Source organism: Lagopus muta, chromosome 2 (genome assembly GCF_023343835.1).
Source record: "Lagopus muta isolate bLagMut1 chromosome 2, bLagMut1 primary, whole genome shotgun sequence".
Classification (NCBI taxonomy): Eukaryota; Metazoa; Chordata; class Aves; order Galliformes; family Phasianidae; genus Lagopus; species Lagopus muta.
In genome coordinates this window covers 59151305-59174898 of record NC_064434.1, presented here as the reverse complement: position 1 = coordinate 59174898, position 23594 = coordinate 59151305, and the positions used below count along the sequence as shown (strand labels likewise).

General features: G+C 39.1%; 2 protein-coding genes across 2 annotated transcripts in view; both read left to right on the top strand.

Moving 5' to 3' along the window:
- Window positions 1–23594, top strand: part of ZDHHC14 (zinc finger DHHC-type palmitoyltransferase 14) — a 515017-nt gene that overhangs the window by 225520 nt on the left and 265903 nt on the right. The window lies entirely within an intron of this gene.
- ARID1B (AT-rich interaction domain 1B) overlaps window positions 1–23594 on the top strand; it is a 318747-nt gene that overhangs the window by 233438 nt on the left and 61715 nt on the right. Inside the window, 2 exon segments of the mRNA XM_048935631.1 lie at window positions 2572–2661; window positions 18679–18858. Of these exon segments, the coding sequence (XP_048791588.1) occupies window positions 2572–2661; window positions 18679–18858 (270 nt within the window).

Genomic DNA, 23594 nt, shown 5'->3' with positions numbered 1-23594 from the left:
GTAGAAGTTTTCCTTCCCAAATAAAATACAGAAGTCTGTTCATGTATTATTTAAAGCAACTTCCAAGGATACCAACTACAATACTGGTGGAAAGGGAGGAGGATTAATATCATTTAAAGGAAAGAAATGAAAAATCTTTAAGGTCATTTCTTTTCTTGACAAAGAAACTTAAAAAGCGTGGCGGACAGGATCTTCAAAGTCCTGTCATCTTCTTCCAATCAATAGGAGTTAGATACCCAAATTAAGAGTTCAGTTCAAGCCTTCAAAGGTATTTAGGTGCTTAACATCCTTTTACCTTTCACATCGCTTCTAAGGATAAAACGACAGGTTTTCTGAAAATATTTTTGTGCAATACTTGGCATGTCCAGAGTCTGGATAATTTGTAGCACCCCGTGATCATTAGCATAATGGCCACTTGTGTTGCATGTTAATTCCTTCTTAGAGTATATGTGGAGGTGATTGTCTTGTTTATGAAATTGTTTTCTTTTGTGAAATAAAATCTTAGGCCTCCGGTTTCTTTCAATTAAAAAAAAAAACAAACAAACCACCAAGATCAGAATGCAAGCTTTAAAAAGTGAACTGAAAAAGAGCATGAATATTTACAGAGGCTGTAGAGAATTCCACTGAATTTGTAGAGTGTGTATTTCCAAGATTGCAGATGGAGATGATTTCTCTGTAACGTGTTTTATGTGCTCAGCTCTAGAGCTTGACTTTCCCTGTCTGTGCTTGCACGTCTGCATGTGTAGGATAGGGCTCCTGTCAGGTAATTGAACTTAATACCAATGTAAAAAATTGAACACCTGCTATAAATGTATTTGGAGTATGTTGCCTAGTATATATCATCTGCATTATATAAATGCCTCCTAAGCTTGGCCAAGCCACCATCAGACAGGATCCCATTGGGAGTTGTGGGGTGCAGTCAGGAGTACCTCTGCATCTACCAATAGCATTAAGTATTTTAAAAGTCTTCAATGGTTCTTGGGAAAAATGATGACAAAAGCAGTTGAGATTTTCTTGTAGCATGCTGCCTGGTAGTGGTGCCGCAGGCAGGGCCGCAGTCGTGCATTTGTCGGTGCACGGACACATCAGCTGGCACTGGTTACACAGTCACATTTCATGGGTTTTCCTTTTGTTCATTACGCTTCTCTCTTTCTTTTTTTGGTGTCAGTGTGCAGGCTGGCCATAGGTGGTGGCCATGACTCTGGGAAGCAAGTGGGGTAGGGCAGGCACTGCCCCTTTCCTCAGTTCACTTCCAGCTTCGGGCCTTCTTAGCTCTAAAGAAAGAGCAACCCCTGCTGGCTCTTCTTGAGCTGGGCTTCCAGCTCCAGAAATAACCACAGGAACCTCGCCTCAGCCATTAAAAAAGGGTGGCTGCTAAGCACGAGGAAATGATTCTCAGCAGGCACAAATCTATTTCATGTGTTTTTATTCTTTCCATTTCTTTTAAACGGAAAACAATCTGAGCAGTTTCTGAGGATGAGGGATATAAATCTGTCTGCTGCTATTTATAACATGCTCGTCACTGCAGTGGCTAAGTGCTTAAAATATATATTTGTTGCCTAACCTGAGGTGGTCTTCAAGTGCCTTTGGCTATTGAAAGCAGCCACATCTCAAAGCAGGAGTCCAGAAGCCGTCCTGCCCCAGTCCTCCCCCTGCCCAGGCTGCAGCAGGCTGGATGCTGGGCATGGTAGCACTGTTAGGGTGGAAGGACAGATGCAGGGTTGGATGGAGACCCAGAGATGTGACTCTGTGATCTCTTTAACCAGTGCAATGAGCAGCAGCATTAAGCATCACGTAGCCTATTGAAAGGGGAGATTTAGTGTCCTACACCTCACAGACAGCATTGTGGGTGCCATTTTTCCTCTGTGGGTGAATGGACATGTGTGTCTCTTCTGAACAAGGCCGTAGAAATGAGTCTGTCTGTTCTGGGTGGATATTTCAGCAAGCTAATATCTCTCTTTTGCCTTTACTTGAATAATAAGACACCCCTTTTCTGTCTGATCCCTTTCAAATATGCTTCACGTTTACCATATACATCTGCGCATTACTCTTTATTCCCAAGTTCTACATGGACAGTCAAATAATATTAAAACCACTGATTCATTGAAATACTTTTTAAACTGTTGTTGTTAGTCATTTCTGTATTGACTGAATTTTTGGTTGGTAATATTGTTGGCGGCAGGCCATGTCTGCCTGGCAGGAGGCCAGTTTAAGCTCGGCAGGATGGGCCCTATTGTTCAGCAGACTTGAATTTTCTTAAACTCTCTAACAGAAATAAGTGTCAGGAGATTTGCAGCTATAAATTGGATCGTGTCAGTGAGGTTGGGAACTTGCTCAATGCAAAATCGTACATTTCACCATGCCTGTTGCTAAATATGTTTATGCGTGTTTCCTCCTTGGGTTTCTGAAGTATCCTGAAAAAAGCCAGACCTGTAGGACTCTGTCTTTGACTTATACAGCTGGTACTTTCTTTGTTGTTGAGTGGTTCAAAAATGCAGCAAGGCTTCGTTTTGTGCACTGTAATGTTAAAAGCAAGTCTGTTTTCCCTTTTTTTTTCTCTGTGTGTTACAGGCAGTCAGATGCCACCACAGCCTCCTGGCAGCCAGTCAGAATCCAGCTCCCACCCTGCTTTGAGCCAGTCACCAATGCCACAGGACCGAGGTTTGTTAGGTGTTCGGGTCTTTTTATGCTGGTGTCAAATGTAGCCTTCATTTCAAGTTGTGCATTAACAATGTGAGATTTGCTGGTATTTATGTTCCTTTTTCCAAAGAAAATAATGACAATCCTTATTGCCTGAGTGTTTTCTTTTATGTGCAAAGAGCAATTGAATATCAGGTTTTACCAAAACATAATTGGAAACGGGGCTTTCTTAAAATACAGTAAATTCTTACAAGTATAAAAACAGTTTGCTGTAGATGCTTGATTTATGTTCTAGAAAATTCACCTTTTTGTTGTCTGTCTTGGAATTGAGATCTATGGAAAGTATTGTAGAAATAGTAATAGCTGCAAGCACTGTGGTTTGATCCTGTTCTTACAATTCTCTAACGTCTTTGCATGGACATGATAGCTTGTCCTCTAGGCCAGTTCTGGAAATAAAAATATCTTTAAGTGTAAAGGGAAATCAGCTATTTAGGTCAAATGGCTCAAAGATTTGGAATTTCCAAAGAAAAACCTTGCAGGCAACAGCACTGTTCTGAAACATAACTTCCTAGCAAGTGCTCACCAAAATAAACAGAGGGTTATTTTCTCTTAATATTACTGTTTATAAACTTCAAACTTTTTTCCTTTCACCTCCTTCCTTCCTAGCTCATGAAAAGAGAATTATCACAGTTTTTTCACATGGCCATATGATTAACTGCTGTAAACTGGGCACCCCGTCCTTGCAGTGGTTAACATGTGCCAGCAGCAAGCTTGCAAAACAGACACATGATAACTGTGATAAACATGGAGTTATTTATGAAATGCCCCTCCTAAAATGTCTTGCTACCAGAAATATTCCAAGTAGCACCATATGGGGATACCATAAATACTGGAAGTTTTCTCACAGTGAAACAAGTTGAACTCACAGAATGACAAATTTCTGGGACAGCATCCAGAAAGAACTAAGAGGATTCACAAAGAGGAGGAAAGAGTCCTGATTTCTGCTGTTTTTCTGTGCTGGATGTTACCTCCTCCAGGAATGCTGATAAATGAGAACATTAAATAGAAAATTCCACACTCAATTTGTTTGTTCTATTTCATTTTCAGGTCATTCTCCATACACAGTTATTAGTGCAGGAACCGATTTTCCCTTTAAAATTGTTTTAGAGTAACGTGTATGCTTTGTGGAAATAGAATGACCTCAGTACTCGATGCAAATGTGTTATGTTTTGTAGGACAGAATGTCACAAGACAGTGGGAGTGGATCAGCTTGAGGCTTTGAAGACCCAAACACTTCAGAAAGATGCGCGCATTTCTTGGCATGATTGGGTCTTGGCACAAAATGTGATGCTGCTCAGTAATAGTGAGGAACAGTGTTGTGTTCTTCACCTGGCTTTGGGGGAATGAGCTAGGTGTATCTTACAAAGCTGTAAAGTTTGGCTAAACCTTTTGATTGCTGTTACAGAACAAAACTGGGTGTTGGTTACACGGTTAGAGAAGACAGAGAAGATAGCTACCATAACTGGGAAGTCAATCAAGTAAATAACAGTGAGGGAAAATAAAATTTACAAGCTGGTACAGTCTTGTATCAATCATCTTTTGAGGGGAAGGATTCTGGGTGTGTTCTTAGATGAAATTATTTAGGAATGTTAATACAATTTTTGCACCTTTCATATTAAAATCTGGTGTAATACACGCAATCCTTGTGACCCAGCTTGTACAAGAAATCTATTTGTTTCATGTAAAAGATATGAAATTTGTAACTAGCTAGGTCATATTGATTTTGCAGAACGTGTTCCCCAAAGCTTCTTTCTCTAAGTCTGTGCTGCACGCGCATAAACATGCGTGCATTCCCTTTTGCGCCCTGTCATTGATTAGAGGCTCCTTTGAAATGGAAAACTTCACCTTTTAAAAAGGCTGTTACATTAGTTGATTCCTTTGCTTGCTTGAACTGGTTTCCACTGAACGTGAAGAAAGGAAGGAGGGGGAGTGATGGAGACTCAAAGGAAAGGTGCTTGTCATTTACTGATAAAAACCTGAGCAGAAAATCGTTTCTGCTAAGGACATCTGATCCATAGGCATCTGTTACAGTAATTTAAACTCGTGGCTTACTGATACACTTTCTACCAAAAAAAGAAAAAAAAAAAAAGAAAAGAAAATGAAAACAAAAAGCCTAGAGACCCTCCATATGATAAGGTAAAGTCATTTGGTTTAGTACTTTGTGTAACATTTCTTTCCTTATTTAGAGAGATAACTGAATGAGCAGGCTGCTAATCGTTTCCTGAATAGAATCCTTTGCTCTCAATACTTATCTTATTTATCGGCTATTGTGAAATTTGATTATCAGGTGGAGTCTGAGCTGTAGCACTTCTGGATGTTAAACCACTACTTTGAACCATTAGGTTTACACACCTTTATTTTATTATTTAAGTATTTGATTATATTTTGTCCTACTTTCCATGGTTACTCAGCACCTAGCTGGGATCTTTTATGTTTGCCTGCCTAAGGCTATACATCCATGTCATACAGTGCAGTATGAATCAGTGAATGTATTTTTACCTGTGCATTCTGTGTGAGAGGAGGAGGAAGAGCGGTAACATCCATATGTATGTATAGTAATAGGAATTTCTTGGGACTCTGGACTGGATTTTCTGTTCTCTTTCATTTATTTCTTATACAGCTTGCATGCTTTTCATAATGATATCATAAAAATACTTGCATATAATTTTTTTTAATTATTAATTTTTCAGTTTTTTTCATGTTTGTCTAGTACATTTCAATCTGGAACGTGCTGCTATAGGAATCCCACTTCTCGTGACAATAGCAGTTTCCAGTCACTGATATTTGATGTCCAGTAAACAAAACTTTTTCAGTTCTACCAACATGCCTTATCTATGTAGGCAGTATGAAATTCTTCGTATTTTTTGGTGTAACTTATGTCTCAGCTCACAAGTCTTTTAATGGACTGATAGTTGAAGTAAGTCCCGTATAACTTAACTGTTGGGAATTGGAGAGCTGTGGAGATAGAGGGAGCAAGATGTGCTGGATGGGAGTCAGATGTCTCTTGGAGAAGCTGGTGAGCCATGCCAGCTTACCTACTTGTGCATTTCACTGCTTCTGAATCCTAACAGTGACCATTGCTCAGGCATAACACATGAAAATCTGATCAAAAGCAGAGTTTTTATTTTTTGAATTTCTTGAAGTCACAGTTACAGACCCTACAGGTAAGGAAGCAGTGATACTTCAGCTGTCATCCACTTGGAGAATTCTTGAAGTATGTGGGCCACTCCAAAAGTAATGCCTCCTATTTATTTCCATGGAAACGACAACAGATGCAAAGAGCACAGGGACACTATTTGATATAGCAGATTCTCAGTTACAAAACACTATTTTTCAACATAGTCACTATCATTATCCATGCATTTTTGCCAGCAATAAACAAGAGCTTGCATGCTGCATTTGTAATAATCTGCACTAGCAGAGGTGATCTACTGTTTCACAGCTGCTGTAGTGGCATTGTTGCTAAGAAAATGTTGCCCACACAGTTTATCTTGCATCAGCCTAAACAGATGGAAGTCAAAAGGTGCCGTATCTGGACTACGTGGTGGGTGTGGTAGGATAGTCCAGCCAATATTGCCAGTGTGCTCCACAGCCTTCAAACTAGCATGAGGATCTGGTGTTACTGCGTCACAAGAGAAAGGTTATCTCCTCTGTCCTGACTCAGGAAGTTTGAGCCTTCAGCTTAGTTGGCCTCATGATTTAGCACTGAGAGTTGATTGTTTGTCCACGTTCTAAGAAATCCAGAATAGTCACCCTTTTCCTATCCCAAAAAGCAGCACTCATCACTTTACCCACTGAAAGCTACTTCTTGAACTTTTACTTTGATGTGGAATTCATGTCACCACTCCATGGAATGCTGTTTATACTCTGGCTTATAGTGGTGACACCATCGTCAGCAGTAATGATGCAATCCAGGAAACTGCCATCTGTCACACAGCAACAAAATGTGATGGAATATTGGTGGGAAGGTTGAATCTTTACTGCCACATCACCCACATCCACTTCTGACATCCTGGGCCAACAAAAGAAAATGGGAGGCTTTACTTTTGGAGCAACCCTCATGAGTAGTCTCTTGAGTTCCTTGTTGTTGACTGTACCAACCTATGTCATCTGTTTGAGTTTTGGAAGCTGCAGTTTGACAGTGTGCTCAGTAGCCAAAACTGCTTTCTGGGCCAAAAAAATATCTCTGTGGATAAAGTAGAAACTAGCATTTCTAAATTACACCATGGAACTAGTTTTTTTTTCTTGAAGCTCTTAGCTGAAAAAGAATTCTTCTATCCTGACCATTAGCTTATAGTCCTACTCCTATGTTTGCAGGCCAATGGAGATGCATATTGGTAGTCATATATGTAAACACTAACAGAAGAAAACATGTCACTACAGTGTTGAAACAGACTCACTCCTGGAGAACTGAGTAGTTCCATATCTAGTTTAGAAAAAGCTTCCAAAATGTACCAGTTTAAAGTAACATTTTTCATACTTGCATATGCACGCATTATGTTTCAGTCTTATATTAAAATAGTGAATTGGGAGCTCCCGAAAACCATTGAATTTAATGGAAACAGTTAATGACTTCATGTTATTACTCTGGCAAGCACTCTCATAATGGGGATACTTAAAGAAGCCTTATTTATTAGTGCAAATGTATATGGGTCAGAATTAATTTTTAAAAAATCTTTAATTGTTTTCCCCTTATAATTTTCACAGCGGTATGTAGTTAAATATTCATGATAATGCTGATGATATGCTAAAGGTTTGAAATAGATCTGGAGCCTCAAAATCAACACAGGTTATTTAACCCTTTTCATCTAATGCACCATTGGGGACTTGCTCAGTGAAATCCCAGAGCACTGGAATAATTAGAAGATAGTAATGAGGATTTAATTAGTCCTTGAGATATGCTGAAATAGGACCACTGAGAACTTTTCTGTTTGGACATGGATTGCAAGCAGAATTGATGCAGCTGCTGTGATGTGCTGGAAAATGTATTCCATTGCTGGAGGCAGTTTCATGGCACCATTCTGTGCTTGTCAGATCTGTGTGGAAAGTGCCCGGAGTAAGCACCTCCAAAATTGTTGAATAGTAGCCTTCCTCCACTCCATCACCTCCTCCTCACGGTACCTTTTTGTTTTTTTTTTTCCTTCCTTTTTTTTTTTTTTAAATCATTTTTTGCATTCTGGCTTTCCTTCTTTTTGTTGCTGACATGATGCAGCTTATGAGGATTGTTGTACAGTTATATGCTCTATTAAAAATGTATCACAAACATGGACAGGGAGTAAGAAACTACAGGCTTGTAGAAGCACAAGTGTTACACTAAGCAAAACTAGAATCTTTTTGATACAGGTACTTGTAAGCTTTATCATTAGATCTAGACTTTACTTAGTATTGGATCTTCACAGAAGTGATATTTATCAGTAGTTACAATGTAGTAAATTTAAATAGCTTTTTTGGCAGCTAAGATGTTATCCAGGAAGAGGTAGTAACAGATGGGATGCGATCAGGCATTTTGATGTTCTCTTTCTGCTTCCCTATAAAGGCTAAGTAGCAACTGAATTTCTGCAACTACAGTTTCCTATTTTGCCCATTAGATTTCATATAGGTATTTTTATCCCTTTGAACAGTTTTGCGGGCACACTTTTTTGTACATGGTTATCACATGAATTCCACCACCATATATTTTCTTCTAACAAAATATAAATGTTTCTGCTTGCATGAAGGACACAATGCCAATCTGGTATTTCGCCCCCAATTCCTGATCATATTTACATTTTAATACTGACATTTGAATTAGAAATTCTTTGCCCTGAAATCTGTTTTCTTCTATAAAAAAAGAAACCAGAAGGAAGAAAATAGATCAAACTGTTATTATTACAACAGAAAAGTTACTACAAGTTGCTTTTAGATCTTAAGAAGACTTTTTCCCTGAGAATACATTTTTTGCTCTCATCTGGGGATTTGGGATCTATTCAGAGCACTGAGGAGCTAGAGAATAAAATGATTCATGTCATTAAAATTCTTCTGCTTGCAGTGTTAACGATGACACCACTTAAGGTTAAATCAGACTTAGTAATAAGTTTACTTGATGTAGACTGAAGTATTTCAGGCTCTTAAAGAAAGGTGCTTGAGACATGCACTGAGTGCAAAGCCACAGGTATGTTTGAGTGCCTCTTTTGCACTCCAAGTGGGTCAGTGCAGGGAAGCTGAGTTCAGCTGGTACGTAGAAACATCATGGCAGGTTGGGAGAAAATCTCATGCCCATAAAACTAGAACTGGGTGAATTGTGCCCTGAACAGCTAGAAGAGTGCTTCCTGTAAGGAGGAGAAGCAGTCTGCAGTTGAAGCTGTCACTCATCTTTAGAAGGAATTATTTCATTACAAGGTTAGCTGTGTAAAGCATCTCTTTAATCGCAAGTGACGTGGCAGACCGAATCAGCACTCCCATCCCCGCTTCTGCTAAAGGATGCACAGGAACTGCAGAGTAGATGTGTCTGTGAAGGCAGAGCCATGCACTGAACCATGAGCTTCAGTGTCTCAAAAAGTTATGTTCTCAATTCAGTGAGCACTAAATTTATCAACAGTCTTTAAAAGGATCTGGCCATCATAGTTTTTTTTATTGCTGCTTTTTATTTTTTAATTTGATTGTAAGCGTCTTGATGCCTTAAGTTGGATATAAAAAAGTCATTTAATTTTCCTTTGATTCAAAAAGTTGTGTTGGTCTGATGAGCAGTATTGTGATTTTATTTTATTTTATTTTTTATTTTTTTGCTGTAAACACACTACTCTTCTTTGCTATTTTTGTTGTAGTAGCACCCAGGAGCCCTATTTTTGTACCTATTTTAATGTACTACACCATGTACCAGTGTGCAGCAGAAAGCTTACATCTCCCTTATGATGAGTAATGGAGATCTTTCAAATAAAAGGTTACTGATTCTCACACTGAGCTGTGGGAGAGAATAGTATAGTGCCAGTTTGTCTAGTGTGCACTGAAGAAAAGCATGCATTTCTTGCTTTGAAAGTATTTGAAATTATACAGATTATATATATGTGCCAAACTAGGTTAATTCTTAAAGGAATCACTTGCCATTTGAGGACGTTGGCTGTAGTCTGTACTTGGATTTCAGACATACACCAGCCAGAGTCAGCTGGGGGTTGATCTGATTAGTTGTGGCGTGCACTAAATATACAGCAGTGTTGGCCATCTGCACGAAGAGCTGCAAGAGGACGGGTATGATTTACATGTGATAAGCCACTCTGGGAGAAAGCAAAACTGCAGAAATAGTATTCGAAGGAGATAATATCTGTACAATCAAAATCCGGAGTCAGGTCTCCAAAGTAAATTTTGTATACTAGCAGCTGGTCATTGCTTTCTTCTTGCTGATGCTAAATCTTGTTATACTTGGGGATGATCTTTATTTCATTTTTTAAACTAAATTGGAGATTCTCTTTTTGAGTTTAGGAAGTAGAATTGAATCATTCTGAGAGAGTTTATACAGTTGCTGGCGCAGAGACTTCTCAAAAGTTTCCACTGACTTCATTTGATAGAGTTCAGATTCCCTGCCTCTGGGCTCAGGGACTGAAATAAGCTGTAAGCAGTCATTGATGGAGGACTTGACAAAGTGTCACTCAATGTTCCTGTCACCAGGTTCAGTCTAAAGTTGTGAGTGCAGTCCCTGTCCCAGGTGCAGCTTCCCATCACAGCGTATAAACTCCAAGCTCAGCCTGCTCAATGGTGTCATCACTTCAAGGACGCTCTGCTCTCTCAGCACCTAAGTTAACCTTTTTATGAAGCTTCTCTAAAAATAAAGAATTTCTTGTCTAAGGTCCTTTATGCCTTTTAAAGTTCACATGTAGGGCAGTGAGCTGAAATCTATATAATAATGTGTGTATTAATAGCTAGCACCAGATAGTTCTTTCCATCCCAAAGGATCCCAAAAGGCTGCAGAATAAACACTCGTCAGGGAACAGCTGCAAATCAAGGCAGGGAAGAATCAGTCGAATCATAATTCATGGTAAAATGAAACCGAGACAAAGACATTTGTGATTGAGGACAACGTGCTGATTTTGTATTTTTGAAAAATATTATGATTTATTTTACTAGCATCCAAGACAGAAATGAGATATTGTGTATATTTTAGTTCTGTCCACAACATCCATATCCCATGGTATTCAGTGTATTTACTTCATGAAAAGGAAGATCTGAGTTGAGCTGTGGAATCTTTGAACAGGAGTCTCAGGGGAGGTTAAATTTTTCAAACCTGAAATTTAGACCATTAAGCCTGCAGGCCTTGTGCATTACACACTGAAAAATGCTGTTCCTTCTTTTGCTCTCCTCCATGATTTTCATAAGTATGCATGTTATTAGGGAAACTTAGACAAATGTTGATTGTACAAAGCAGGCAGGCTCCTCAGGTTTTTCATGTTGCTACTCAGATTAAATCCAGCAGCCCAAGCTACCCAGTGAAATTGAGGATTTGCTTCAAGTTCAGATGGGGTGGAGGGGGAGCTGTAAGGATGCTTTTGTACTGCAGTTCACCATTACCCTGATTTTCCAAACACCATAGTAAAAGCATTTTGTTTAAGACATACTACAGTAATAAATTATGTGTAAGATAGTAGACAAGCAATGTGTCTTTGCTCTGTTTATCAACTTCTCCACAAATGTCTTTCCTTCTTTGCACTTAAAATTTACATCAGAGAACATTAGGTAAGGTTTGCATTACGAAAGGTTAGATATTTCTTCTGTAGCTACCATATGGGTAGTCTGTCTGATTCTTCCCCAGATTCTAATTTATCAGTGATAGATTATATGAATTTCAAGGGTAGGCAGTAGCTGAGGGAAGTTTAGGGGTGGGAAAAATTTAAACATTATTGCATGCTATACATAGAGAGGGTTTTGTAGTATCAGAGAGAGAGGGGAGAGATTCAGCCAGTTAACCTAATAGCACAGCTGGTAAAACACTAGGGGGTCTGGGTTAAAACCTTAGCTAGGTCATTAGTTTCCATCTTCCCCAAAGCTATTCACATTGTGAAGAGAAGCAGTCGGACAAATAAACAGTAGACTGTGAAATAGATAGTATAGCATAATAAGAGAGTGTTTTAAAATAAGTAAAGCCAAGCCAGTGCTTTTTCTTAAATAGAGTATTGGTCCTTTTGTGAAAAGGAGAAATAACCTCAGTAGTCTTTGCGGGAAGCACTGATTTTGCTAAAGTGATGCTTTCCATAATATGTACGCAAAAAAAGATCTTTGTGGAATAGTTGGGAAAAACGTGACAATCAACAGCAGGTACTGGCTGATGCCAATGTGTCCAAGTACAGTAGAGAATCCACGTAGCTGTACACTAGTTCAGAGAACTTGAGATGTTTTTATGAGAAGGAAAGGCGTTACGTTTCCTGAATAAATTGCTCAGTGTGGAAATCAAGATTTTTTTCACAGTAAATCATAAAAATTACAATGAAAAGATGTTTGGGATTCTTTATAAAATAGATGTGATTGGAGAAAGATGTGAGGACTTAAAAATCTCTTCTAGCTTTTTTGAAAGTTAAAAAAAAAATCAAGAAGATTGTTAGCCTTATGATTACAGGCTAAAGGATAAGTATTTAAATTTCTCCTGTGTCAGTCATCTCCATGCATTCTTCAATACCGTTGCTCTTCAGTTGAATGAGTTCTTCTCACTCAGTAGCTGGGGCACTAGCAGAGGGTTAGTGTAGTCATTACCTGTATATTACCCGTGTCAGTGTTGCTGCTTGAAACTTGGCTAACAGTCCCATACTGGAGCCATCCAAAGATATTTTACTGGCAGAGTGCTGTAGCTTAGCTGTGCTAAATGGAGTCGAAGTCTTGTTTGCCATCTGTTTGTGAAGGTGTTTTGTTGTTGTTGTTGTTTTTTTTTAACCAGCCTATAAACTGGACAGAAATACTGAGAATTAGTATTTGTATCATCTAAATGAGGTTTCCACTTCACAAGCTAATCTGTTCATGCCATCATTCTGTTGTGCATATTACTGAGCTGTAGGTTCCAGGCATGACAAGTGTGGGTTTCATATGTGGTGTTGCCAGTTACTTGTTTTAATAAGGCTATCTTCAAAAAAGTAAGAGCTGAGAAAAGTACATCCTCTTTAACGTGAAGAAATTTTTTGCCTGCTTGCTGTGGAGGCCACCCACATGATTACACTTGGGATTTACTTGAATTCTGGTACATTGGTCAAACCTTTCCCAGTTTTTTCATTGCTGTTATTTGTTTAGACTTGCATACAACTTTTGGCTCCTTGGATTTTTTTTCCGATATCTAAGCATCCCTCACTGTCTCTTTTCCAATGACCACACACTCATTGCAGTGCCATTGTCCATTTGTGCAGACAACTGGTTTCATACTCAGAGTCCTGATATCTCTGTAACAAATTCTTCTTGTTACTGAAACTCTTTGTTAGTGTTTGAAACTTACACTATTGGATGGTTCCTCATGGTGCTCTCAGGTATGGACCTGTTTGGCTGAGTGCTAACCCAGATGTGGTTCACCAGTCCAAAGACCTCTTCAGCTGGGATGCCATCTGAGATGGGCACATTAGGGAGAGTTTCAAGCTAGGTGCGTATTCCTGAACATCCTGCTGTGCTGACAGCTTGTTGCATTTTATTATATTCATTGCACAGAGTAGTCTTTTTCATTTGCTCAGCTCTGTCCTGCTACTTCCAACACAGAGTTGTTTACCTATGAGCAGTCTGCAGTTAGGAGTTTTAGAATCTGCTTTAGATCATCTCAATTCTGTTGTAGTCTCTGATGGAAATCCTGAGATAGTGAATACAACCCATATGGTTGCCTGAGGAAGGAATGTCTGCCAGAAACTGTGTCATGAGTGTGCAAACATTTAATATCTTTTTCTCCAGGGTACTGGAATATACCTTGCTAATATGTCAAGAATTGGAAATTTGTGTGACTTCCTCCCTACGCTTCCTGAAAGTTTTTCCTTATAGATAGCAAAAAAACAGCTCTATTTTTATTAGTTCTTTTGAGCTGTCTTGTAGGAATTTTGATGAATGGAAAATATATACAATATGTTTCTTCTTTTCTCACTCCATGATTTCCAGAGCGATAACCAGGTCTAGCTCCTTCTTTAGTGTCTGCCCTTGAACAAGAGGAGCTTTCCTGTTTCCTATCCTGAAGAAGTGCTGAGTTTTTTTGGTCCAGTACTCTTCCACGAGCCATTCCTTTCTAAAAATGGCATTTTCCTGACATAATTTTTCCTCACATAAGCTCTTTTTTTGCAAAGTACCATGGCAAGTTTTATCTGTCCTTATTTTTTATTTATAAAATGTGTAATTTAATTATGATCTCCTATTGCTGTAAACGTCAAAGTTTCCTTGAGCTTAAAATGGGTAAGTGTTCTGTGTGTTTTCAGGTTTGATTCATTCATAAAAATCAATGAAGTACTCCTGGCTAAATCAAAAGGTCTCTCATTGACTGTGGGTTAAGTATGCCAGTAGATAGTTACTGTCTATCAGCTGATACGCAATAACTCCTTAGTTTGCAGTCACTCCTTTTGTATTTGAACTCCTGCTTTCCTGGAAGGGCTTTTTCATATTCAAACCAAGATGAAAATATCAGGAGAATCCATTTCAGACTTTACAGCAACAGCCAGTTGTATGGGGTTTTATTGTGGTTAAAGAGATAGTATTCAGCAAATTATTTTGTATTGGTCATTGTGCAGATGGAATTGAAAGCCTTGGTGCATAATTCTCTTTTAAGTACGTATAGGCATAAGGAAAAAAAACAAGATTTTAGGTGTTTTACAAAGGCATCATACATTATATGAGCTGTATGTATGCTACAAGATCTTAGTAATATAAATTACAATGGGAAGTTCATGTTTGTATTTTTATCGAAGGAGAAGAAACACTTCCATCATAGATAGAATAATTGTTGCTTATTTTGTATTATATCCCTGTGTTTTGCTAAAAAAGAAAGAAAAATGTGATGCTGCCTGACTTTTTTGAAAATTTGCATGTATGTTCTGTTTGAATGTGGGAGCACATGGTCGTCGTAGCAGTGAGCTAATTGTTAATAATACGCTACTGTCATACTGTCACTAAAAAAAAAACAAAGATGACTACAGTTTCAATTGGGTTTCAATAAAAGAGATCATTCTTTAGCTGTGTAAATATAGTATAAAAATAGCTCAAACACAAGAGTAATTTTGGAAGGCTCAGTATATTCATCTATTCCTGAAATAGCTTAGTTTGCTGAATTCTGCTCAAGTTTTTTCTCAGTAAGTAATCTCTTGTTGTGATGGCAAGTAAAGCATCATCTGTACCTCTTTTATCTCTAATATTAGAGGAAGGGTGTAGGTTTGTTCTGTGATGAGCATGTTGTCATTGCAATTTTTAAAGTCTTAACTCATGGCTGTTTCCTAGCAATTTATTTCGAAAAAAGCAACAACAAAAAACCACCCCGTTGTCATAGGGGCTGACATGTCAGATGTAGACTGGCTGTTTAATCATTCCACTGCCTTTACTCCAGTGCATTTCTAATGCAATCCTAGTTCCCTTTTTTACAAAAGCAAGCTTTATCTTACATCTAATTTTCTGGAAAGAAAATTTATTTCTGTTTGTATCGGTTATAAAATGAAGTTGAACACTGGGGAAAATGTGTGTAAATAAAGAAAAATGAATGTATGCCAGCTGCTCCCTTTCGTTTCTGATCAAATTTATAGAATTGATGTTGTTTTCTCTTTCTGATGAAAGCATGTTAATGTCTTGACCACGAATCCTCTTCCTCTCTAAGAGGTCTGAGCGTTCCGCAAATGCTTGAAGCACTTCAGACTTATGCACTGATCTCTGGAGATGCAAGCTGCTCTCACTGAGCTAGATAAGGACAGACGCATCTTTGTTTTAAGGGAATTTTGATTGTATTAAGACCTGATTTCACCTTCTTCTCCATATCTTCAGTTACATCTGTAACTGAAATGACTCCTTTCCTTTCTGGGAAGAAGTTGGAACATATCCTATTTTAAGGCTACGTTTCAACATACCATACAGACAATAATAGAGGATAGTATGGCACAGATACTCTTCCTGCATATTGGGCTTCATTTTTCCTTAGTTCTTTCCTTGTTCATGCTCCGAAGATGGCAGAGTCAACATTATTTGAGAGTGATCTCACATTCTTTGGGGTGGTGGCACAAGCTTTTAAGGAGTCTGTTCTGTTCTTGTGTTAATCCAATTCCCGAGCTCACCTGCTGCATGTCTGCTGCAGCATCTTTATAAACTGAAGTCAGAGAATGAGTTCAGGTACTGTCGCACAGTTATCTTTGCTGTGTAATTTCTGGCATGATCCAGGGCATGGTTTTATCCAATGCTGATGAGCACTCCATGAGACACAGCCCAGACATGGATGAGGCAGCATGAGGGAATGCTACAAGAGATGTGGATGAGACTGCCAGGACTGAGTGGGAAGGGTTAGCTGGACGGACACACGTATCCCACACCACTCTCTATGCCAGGGAGTGGTCCTGGCATGTTTTATTCATGACTGTACACGTGGCCAGACAGTTCATTCCACAGCATCAGAAGCAGATTAGAAGTTTCCTGAAGAAGAGTTCATTTGAGTGGAAATATTTATTTCACTTATTGCTCCAGTCCCCTTAGGAGCTGCTCTGACCACAGGAGATCTGGCCAAAACTGTTGTCCGTGCTCCCTACTAGACTCAATAACCAGCAATTCCTCAGCATCACAACTGGAAATCATTACAACTCATGCAAGCAGCAGCTTGTTAACGTGTCATCTACTCTTGTGGTGTTAAGGGAAGTACTGCCTCTGATAACTACTTGTCTGAAAACCCTTTGTGTCCAGAACAACGTTTGTAGAGTTATCTCATTTAGATTAGAAGGCCCATGGTGAGCAGAAAACCCTCACTTCTTACTAGATACAGGACTAAATTTGCCATCTTTACGATAAAAAATTTAGTGTGACCGGTACAAAATGTTTCATTTAAATGGATCCCATGAGTGTGATATATATGGGTGTATGTGTGTGTGTCTGGAATGCAAGCATTTATTTCACATAGACGTACGATTGTATTAGGTTTTTAAATTAGTTACAGTACTGTCAGAAGCAGACATAGACTTTGTAATAAGATTTGTGTGAGAGTGGAACTAGTTTAAAAATAGAGGGGTCTGTCTCAAAATCAAGCTAAGTGGAGAATTTCTTATGAGCTTTTCTTGCAGAAGGCTGGAGCTTCCCAGCTGATATTTGTTAGCTCCCAAGCCACCATTCCTCATTCATTTATTTGGCTCGCTGCATCCCAGTGCACATGGTTGGGCTTCCTCCAGAGCAGGTGTTGAGCTTTGACTTCACAGTTCAAGTGTGATCAAGTCAGCTGTCTTAGGGCCCCACAGGGGTCAGGAAACCTCTACGTATTCTGCTAAAACTTAAAGTTGTTTGAGTTTTAGCATGTTATGAGTTGAACTGTTCATAGTTCGAAAGAACTGGGCACAAGGGAGTGTGAGACCATCTTAGTTGCTTGTGTTTTTCTTTACAACCTGCAGCATTGAGCTTATTGTCTTTGTTATGGAATAAAGATTTATGGAGGGCTCAAAAGCTTTTTATATGTCTTTGGACTCAAAACCTAATTCCTAGTCATGCACTCACCGCTTTTCATTTGTACAACCTGGAGATACTGTCTGTCCCCTTCCGCAAAGCACTTTGTCGCCGGTTTGCAAACAGGGAAGAGGCGATGTGGAGAAATCAGGGAAAATACATTTCAGCCCTCCACAGTCGCAAAGCAGCATGCCTGGGCCAGCCAAGAGGCTGCCAAAAGGCAGATTTGCTCCTGCATGTTTTCCTGCCTGGCAGCAGCACATCGTATCTCACGCAGCCCCAGGCAGGGGTGAGCTGCTGGCCGCTGCACCCCCTCTCAGGAGGCTGTTGTGGAGCCACCTGCAGCCTCAGTGTTGTCCCTCAGTACAACCATGTTTTGCTCTACAGAAATAGATGGAATTTAACATGTAGAGAACAGAACAGAAAGCAGTTTTCCTCAAATCAGGAAATAATTTGCTGTCTTTTTAGTACATCTTCTGCAACATTGAAAGCTGTACTAAAACATTTCAGAGCAAAATATTACAAAACCAGCATCCTCCCATACATGGTTAGTGGGCAGGATTTTGCTGCATTTTTCTCATTTTATGAAATCTTAAAAAACAAACGAACAAAAAAAAAAAAACAAAACACAAAGCCTTTATTTTACCTCCCATTTAATAGGCATAGTTCTGTTTCTTTATATGAAGCTTCGAGGTTTTGTAGCATTTTACTAGGTTTCTTGCTGCAGTTTTTGAAACATAAGTTAAATTGAGATTAATTAATACATTTATGAAAGGGGAAAAAGAGAGAAGTCAGTACAGACATAGTGGTAACAGAGTGGTAGAAGGACCTAGAGCACAGATACAGTCCAAAGTGACCTTTTTTTCCGGCTTGTTTGGCTGGTCTGAACATAAAGGGAAATTTTAGCTCCCGAGAGTGTGCAGACTATAGGACTGTTTACAGTGGACTTTTATATGTCAAATGTGTATACTTTGGTAGCAACCTATAATTTTGGAATTTACAGTACTCCTACCATCAATCATCAGGCAAATTCATTACTATTTTTTAGTTAGTCCAGATGATTGCCATTAACGTTTTTTTCTAAAGATCATTTTAGTTTTAAAATCAGCAGCCATTTGTAACTAAGCATGACTCTCCCTCTTTCTTTTACAAATAAAAGCCTGTGAACATTCTGTACAGGTTGTGGATTTTGAGGCAGCTTTGCTAACTTTAGAGTGCCTTTACTTCTTTTATGGGAATCCAGTTTTCTGGGTATCTTTAGTCAGCAAAAAGCTAAGGCAGGTTTAAGGTTGGCGTGTTTTTTTGGTGTTTTTTTGGAATGTCAGAGATTTCTTAAATAAAGAACAGTCATCTGAATATAAATCTTACTTTGGTGCTTTTTCCCTTTAGGTTTTATGGCAGGCATACAGAGGAACCCCCAGATGTCACAGTATGGACCTCAACAAACTGGACCTTCCATGTCACCACACCCCTCACCTGGTGGCCAAGTGCATCCTGGAATTGGTAGCTTTCAGCAGAGTAATTCAAGTGGTACTTATGGGCCTCAGATGAGCCAGTATGGACCACAAGGTAAAATTCTTGTTAATACATACATCTATGTATATACACACCCACACACACATATATATACATATATGTAAATTTAAAAAAATATATGTATTACATATGTAAATAGGCAAATATACAGGTGTGTGACTTCTTGAAATAAAAAAGACATAAAAAAACCACACACGAACACTCCCATGTCCTCCTCTAAAAAAAAAGTCACAGGTGAAACTAATTCAGAGGTGGAGCTACACCTTGTGGAAGAGGTTGCTTTTATTATTGGCACTTTTGTGTAAAAATAGTGATCATAAATTGGGCAAGGAAATTACAAATCTGTTGGATTGCCATTTGTTCAGGAGGCCGAGGATGTCATATCTGCAATGAGGATGAGTTTGGCCAAGCATGGAAGAAGGGTCACAGCACTGATCTCAAAATAGGACTTACATTCTTAGATGGAATCCCAAAGCCAGTGTGAGATTGCATAGCGACTGCGAGGGTTAAAGTCTCCTAACAAGCATAATAATACAGTGGCTACTATGGGAATATAATATTGAGCACTCATGCATACGGTTTGTGAATTTTAACCAACCTTTCAGACTGAGAAAGACAGTTCCTTTCATTATGCTGTTTGACAGAATTGTTGGAGAACTAAGACAAAAATAGAAGTAACAGTCCCTGCCCCTGGACATTCAATGCTTACAACCTTGAACTTGTCTATTGTTTTGTCTTTAAAGGATAACCTTTATAAAGCGTGCATGTGTTTAGGGGTTTAATGAACTTAGAGGCAGAGTATATGAGGGACAGTGTTTCTTTAAACATACATCAATAAGCTCTTCTATTTCAGCACTTCCTACTAATGCTTTCTTACTTAAAATCCTCAAAAAGGATTGGAGCCAGCTGTGGGAAATTCTGTAAGGGCTCATTGGCTTGCACACGCTAGCAAGGATGGTTATTTTAGTCTCCAGGGTTTCTGAGAACTAGTTCTGTTGTTTGTTTGAAGGGAGTCTTGCTGCCCTATGCAGTGTTCCTTTCTTTTTCATCTCTGGGTCACATTTGTTTTAGTTGTCTGAGCACAGGGCTAGAAGCCAAGATCTCCTGCTTAGTAATTTTGGCTCTGCCTTTTACTCCATCTTTCAGCTTAGGCAAGTAGATTCGTTTCTCTGCTTTGCTTTCTTTAACTGTAAGATGGAGCTAGTAATGCCTTATAGCCATGTGTGAAGATTAATTACCTAACTCCAGTTGACTGGCGCTTTCCTTTTATTTGAAAAGCATTTTGTGGCCATAAAATGCTGTCCAAGTACTTATTTTTATCTGCACAGAGAGCAACTAGCTTAACTGGTAAAAATCCAGTGGATTTATGATGTGCTATTCTGACTTCCAGCTGTACTGCTGAGATTCCAAACCATGGGAATAGTGGGTGTCAAGTGCAGTAAAACATTAGCCATCCACGCTGATTGAGTGGAGAAGTTTTTGTACTAAATCAATGCATTTAAGTAACACGCCGAATACTACTTTATTTTTTGTTTTAGTTCAGCAGTTCTTTCCCTCTCACTGTAGATGAAAGTGCCTATGTAATGATTTTATGGGTCGCGGTCAGGAAGAAACTGCTATTAAAAAGTGAACTTGAGGGGCAGGAAGAAAATGAGCATCATTGTCATTAAGAGGCCATTTCAGAGGGGTCTGCTGAATAGTGTGATGGATGAAAAGCATGTTCTTCTGCCAGCTCTCAGACAGTAGTGTTGATCCCATGCACTGGTCATGATAAAATTAGCGCCCTGCAGTATTTAAGCACCACAGGTAACAAATAGAGCAGAAGGATACTGCTTTTTCACTGGGCTAATGTGACCATTAATAATACACTGGGATGAATATGGTGATATTTCAAAGTCATGTATTTACTTGGATTTAAGATTTTAATAGCGTTTTTCATTTTTTATGAAGGTAATCTGTAATTGCATCTCTTAACATACCGTCTTACGAAGCACAATTACATGCCAGCAATGATGAATATATAATAATGTTACTCCATTTGCTTTTTATTGCCGAAATAACAAATATATTAAAAATCACCTGGGATGCAAACTAGTTCTTACATTATTAAACTACAGTAATTGTCAAGGATTCGTTTGCGTTCCTCATTTTGTTCATATAAGCCTTCCTCTAGAATATTGCTAAGCAGAGGCTACAGTGGACAGGACCACTTGCATTTTTATATTTGTTGAATTATTCTGTGACGTTAAGCTTGCATGATGAGTTTAAACGTAACCTAAATATTCTGTTTCACTGCATGCTCAGTGTAAGCCTGTAAGCCTTTGCTCAATGCTGGTGGTGTCTTTCTCTGCAATAGAACTGCTCACTGTGGTAAAGATTACACCAGTAAGTTTGGGCTGGTTTAGCCTGCAGTTTTCAGGAGCAGAATGATCCATCAAATGCATATAGTTGATCTGTATTTCATGTGTTTACGTGACACTTACAGATCTGTAAGAGTAAAATGTATTTGTCCAGGAAACAATTCCATACTGGGGACCTGGGGCAATGCTGTGAAAGCATTTCCCAGAAATATAAAAAATGATGTTGGCTGCGCATTTCTGTATGTCTCTGATATAAACCAGGAGCATACAGTACAGAACGTTAATTTTAGTTTTTTGTTAACCCCTGGCATTTTCCTGTCCATAAGAATAAAGAGACACAGAGTGAGCTTGGAAGTTGTTTTTGAAGCAGTCTTTCTGTTTGGTATTTGGGAAACATCTAGCTGGTGAGCTAACAAAGAAACTCTGGTCTGTGACCCCAAGCATCGAACTGCAGAATGGCCCTTAAGCGCTCTCTCAGGAGAGCAGTCAAACACTGCAGTCAGTTGGATCTTTTAAGACTGATGCAGAAAAAAACTCACTGCAAATCAATAAAGGGTGTCAGAAACACATCCTAACTCCCTAACTTCTCCTACTGAATTCAGCAGTAACACTTCTGTTTGAGTGTAACAGAGAGATGAACTGTTACAGAATACATTTGAGCCTCAACCCCAAAACTTCACAGAAAATTAAACCCCCTCATGTTTGCAGTAGAGATGAGTATCTGTGCTTTATAACCCTTAACGTTGGAATTAAAGTTGTTTCACAGAAGCACTTTGGTATCTTGCTCCCCTGATTTCAGGAGCCTAGGTTTTAAATGGTAGCACCTTACTGATGAGCTCCCCTAGGTGTCCTGAGAGTCTGGGCCTCAGAGTCCAGTCCCACCTGTGCTATGGTATGTGGGGTGAAAACGTGAAGACTTAAATATTAACCACGCCTATTGAGTGAGTTTCAGAGGAATTCAGTACAACGTATTTAAATTGCCTGTATCCCTAAGGAGTGGAGGGGGAATGACTTAACGGTTAAGTGAACATGTAAACAATTTTAAAATGTCTTTAAGATACTATTTTTAATACCACAAATCTGACCTATGTCCCTAAAGCAGAGAGTAAAACTAGCAGGCAGCTCTCACATTTCCTTCTTTTTGGCTTGCCTAGAAATGGCAAGGCATCAGAGCACTTGTTCAGAAAACCTGGACAAAGTGGATTGAAGTTCAGCAGTAAGCATGAACATCTGTCTTTGGCAGGTTGTTAGTAGGCTTTTTTATATTATATCCTTGCTACAGTTCTTTTTTTTTTCCTGATTCCAGTTACCACATTGTTTCTTTTCTGGTGAATTTGAGACGCTGTGTCTGTGGGCACAATTCTGCTCCGGCTGGGGGGAGCTGGAATCAAAAATCCCTTGGATACGGAGGGGAGGAGCTGTTAGACAGTATTGTGCAGCCGCTGCTGCCAGGCCTGTACCCACTTGAAAAGTGTGGGCTCTTGGACTTGGCTGGCTGACACGTCCAGCTGATGTGGGCTGGCCTAGCATCTGCTGCATTCATTGTGTTTAATGCTGCATCCATCTGTTTTCTGTCAAAGCCAGTGCCAACAAATTACTAATCTATTAGAGAAACACGGAAATAAGATTGCACTCCTCATTCCTGGCAATTCCTCTTGTATTTCACTTGGCTTTTATTTTGCCTTTTTTTGTGATCTAGGAAAGGTATATGAATAGCTAGTACTTGAGGTATATTGAGGAAACGCTTAGGAAAAAAGTACGTGGATACGTGGACACATGGAAAAACATTGGAACTTGTTTTCCATACTGAGAAAATAGCACTTCCCTGTGCTCTTAGACATGTATCCCTGGAGATGAATGATTAGGAGCTATTTTAACTCAGCCACATATTTCTGTGGAGAAGATTCCACTGCTTTTTTTTTCTGTGTTGTGCTTACACTGGAGAAGCCAAACATGAAAGAAGAGATTTTTTTGTCCCAGTTCAAAATAGCATCAAAACAGCAATAGTATTTAGCATTGGTGTTTGCTCCTCCAAGTGTGCTGCTGAACTGTACTTTGTAGAGGCAAACTGACAAAACAAATTGGCTTAATGTAAATCGGACTGACAGTAGCTCCCAGTGATTATGGATATCAGCTCTGCTAGTGCAGGGAGTGAATTTGCTTCACTTTGGAAGCAGTGTTTCTACTAGCATGTACATAAACGGGCTAACAGTCCTTGAGCCCACATACACTCCATCTTACTGTATTGCCCTTTTCTTGCAGATAGAATAGGGAAATGAGCAACATCTGAGTTCTGTGTTGAACACTGGTTGAATGCAGGTCGAACACTGAGCAGAACAATATGAAACCAATGAGCCCTTCAGTTTGTGGGCACAGCTGTTGGGTTGGAGGTGTGGCTAGAGTAGGTCT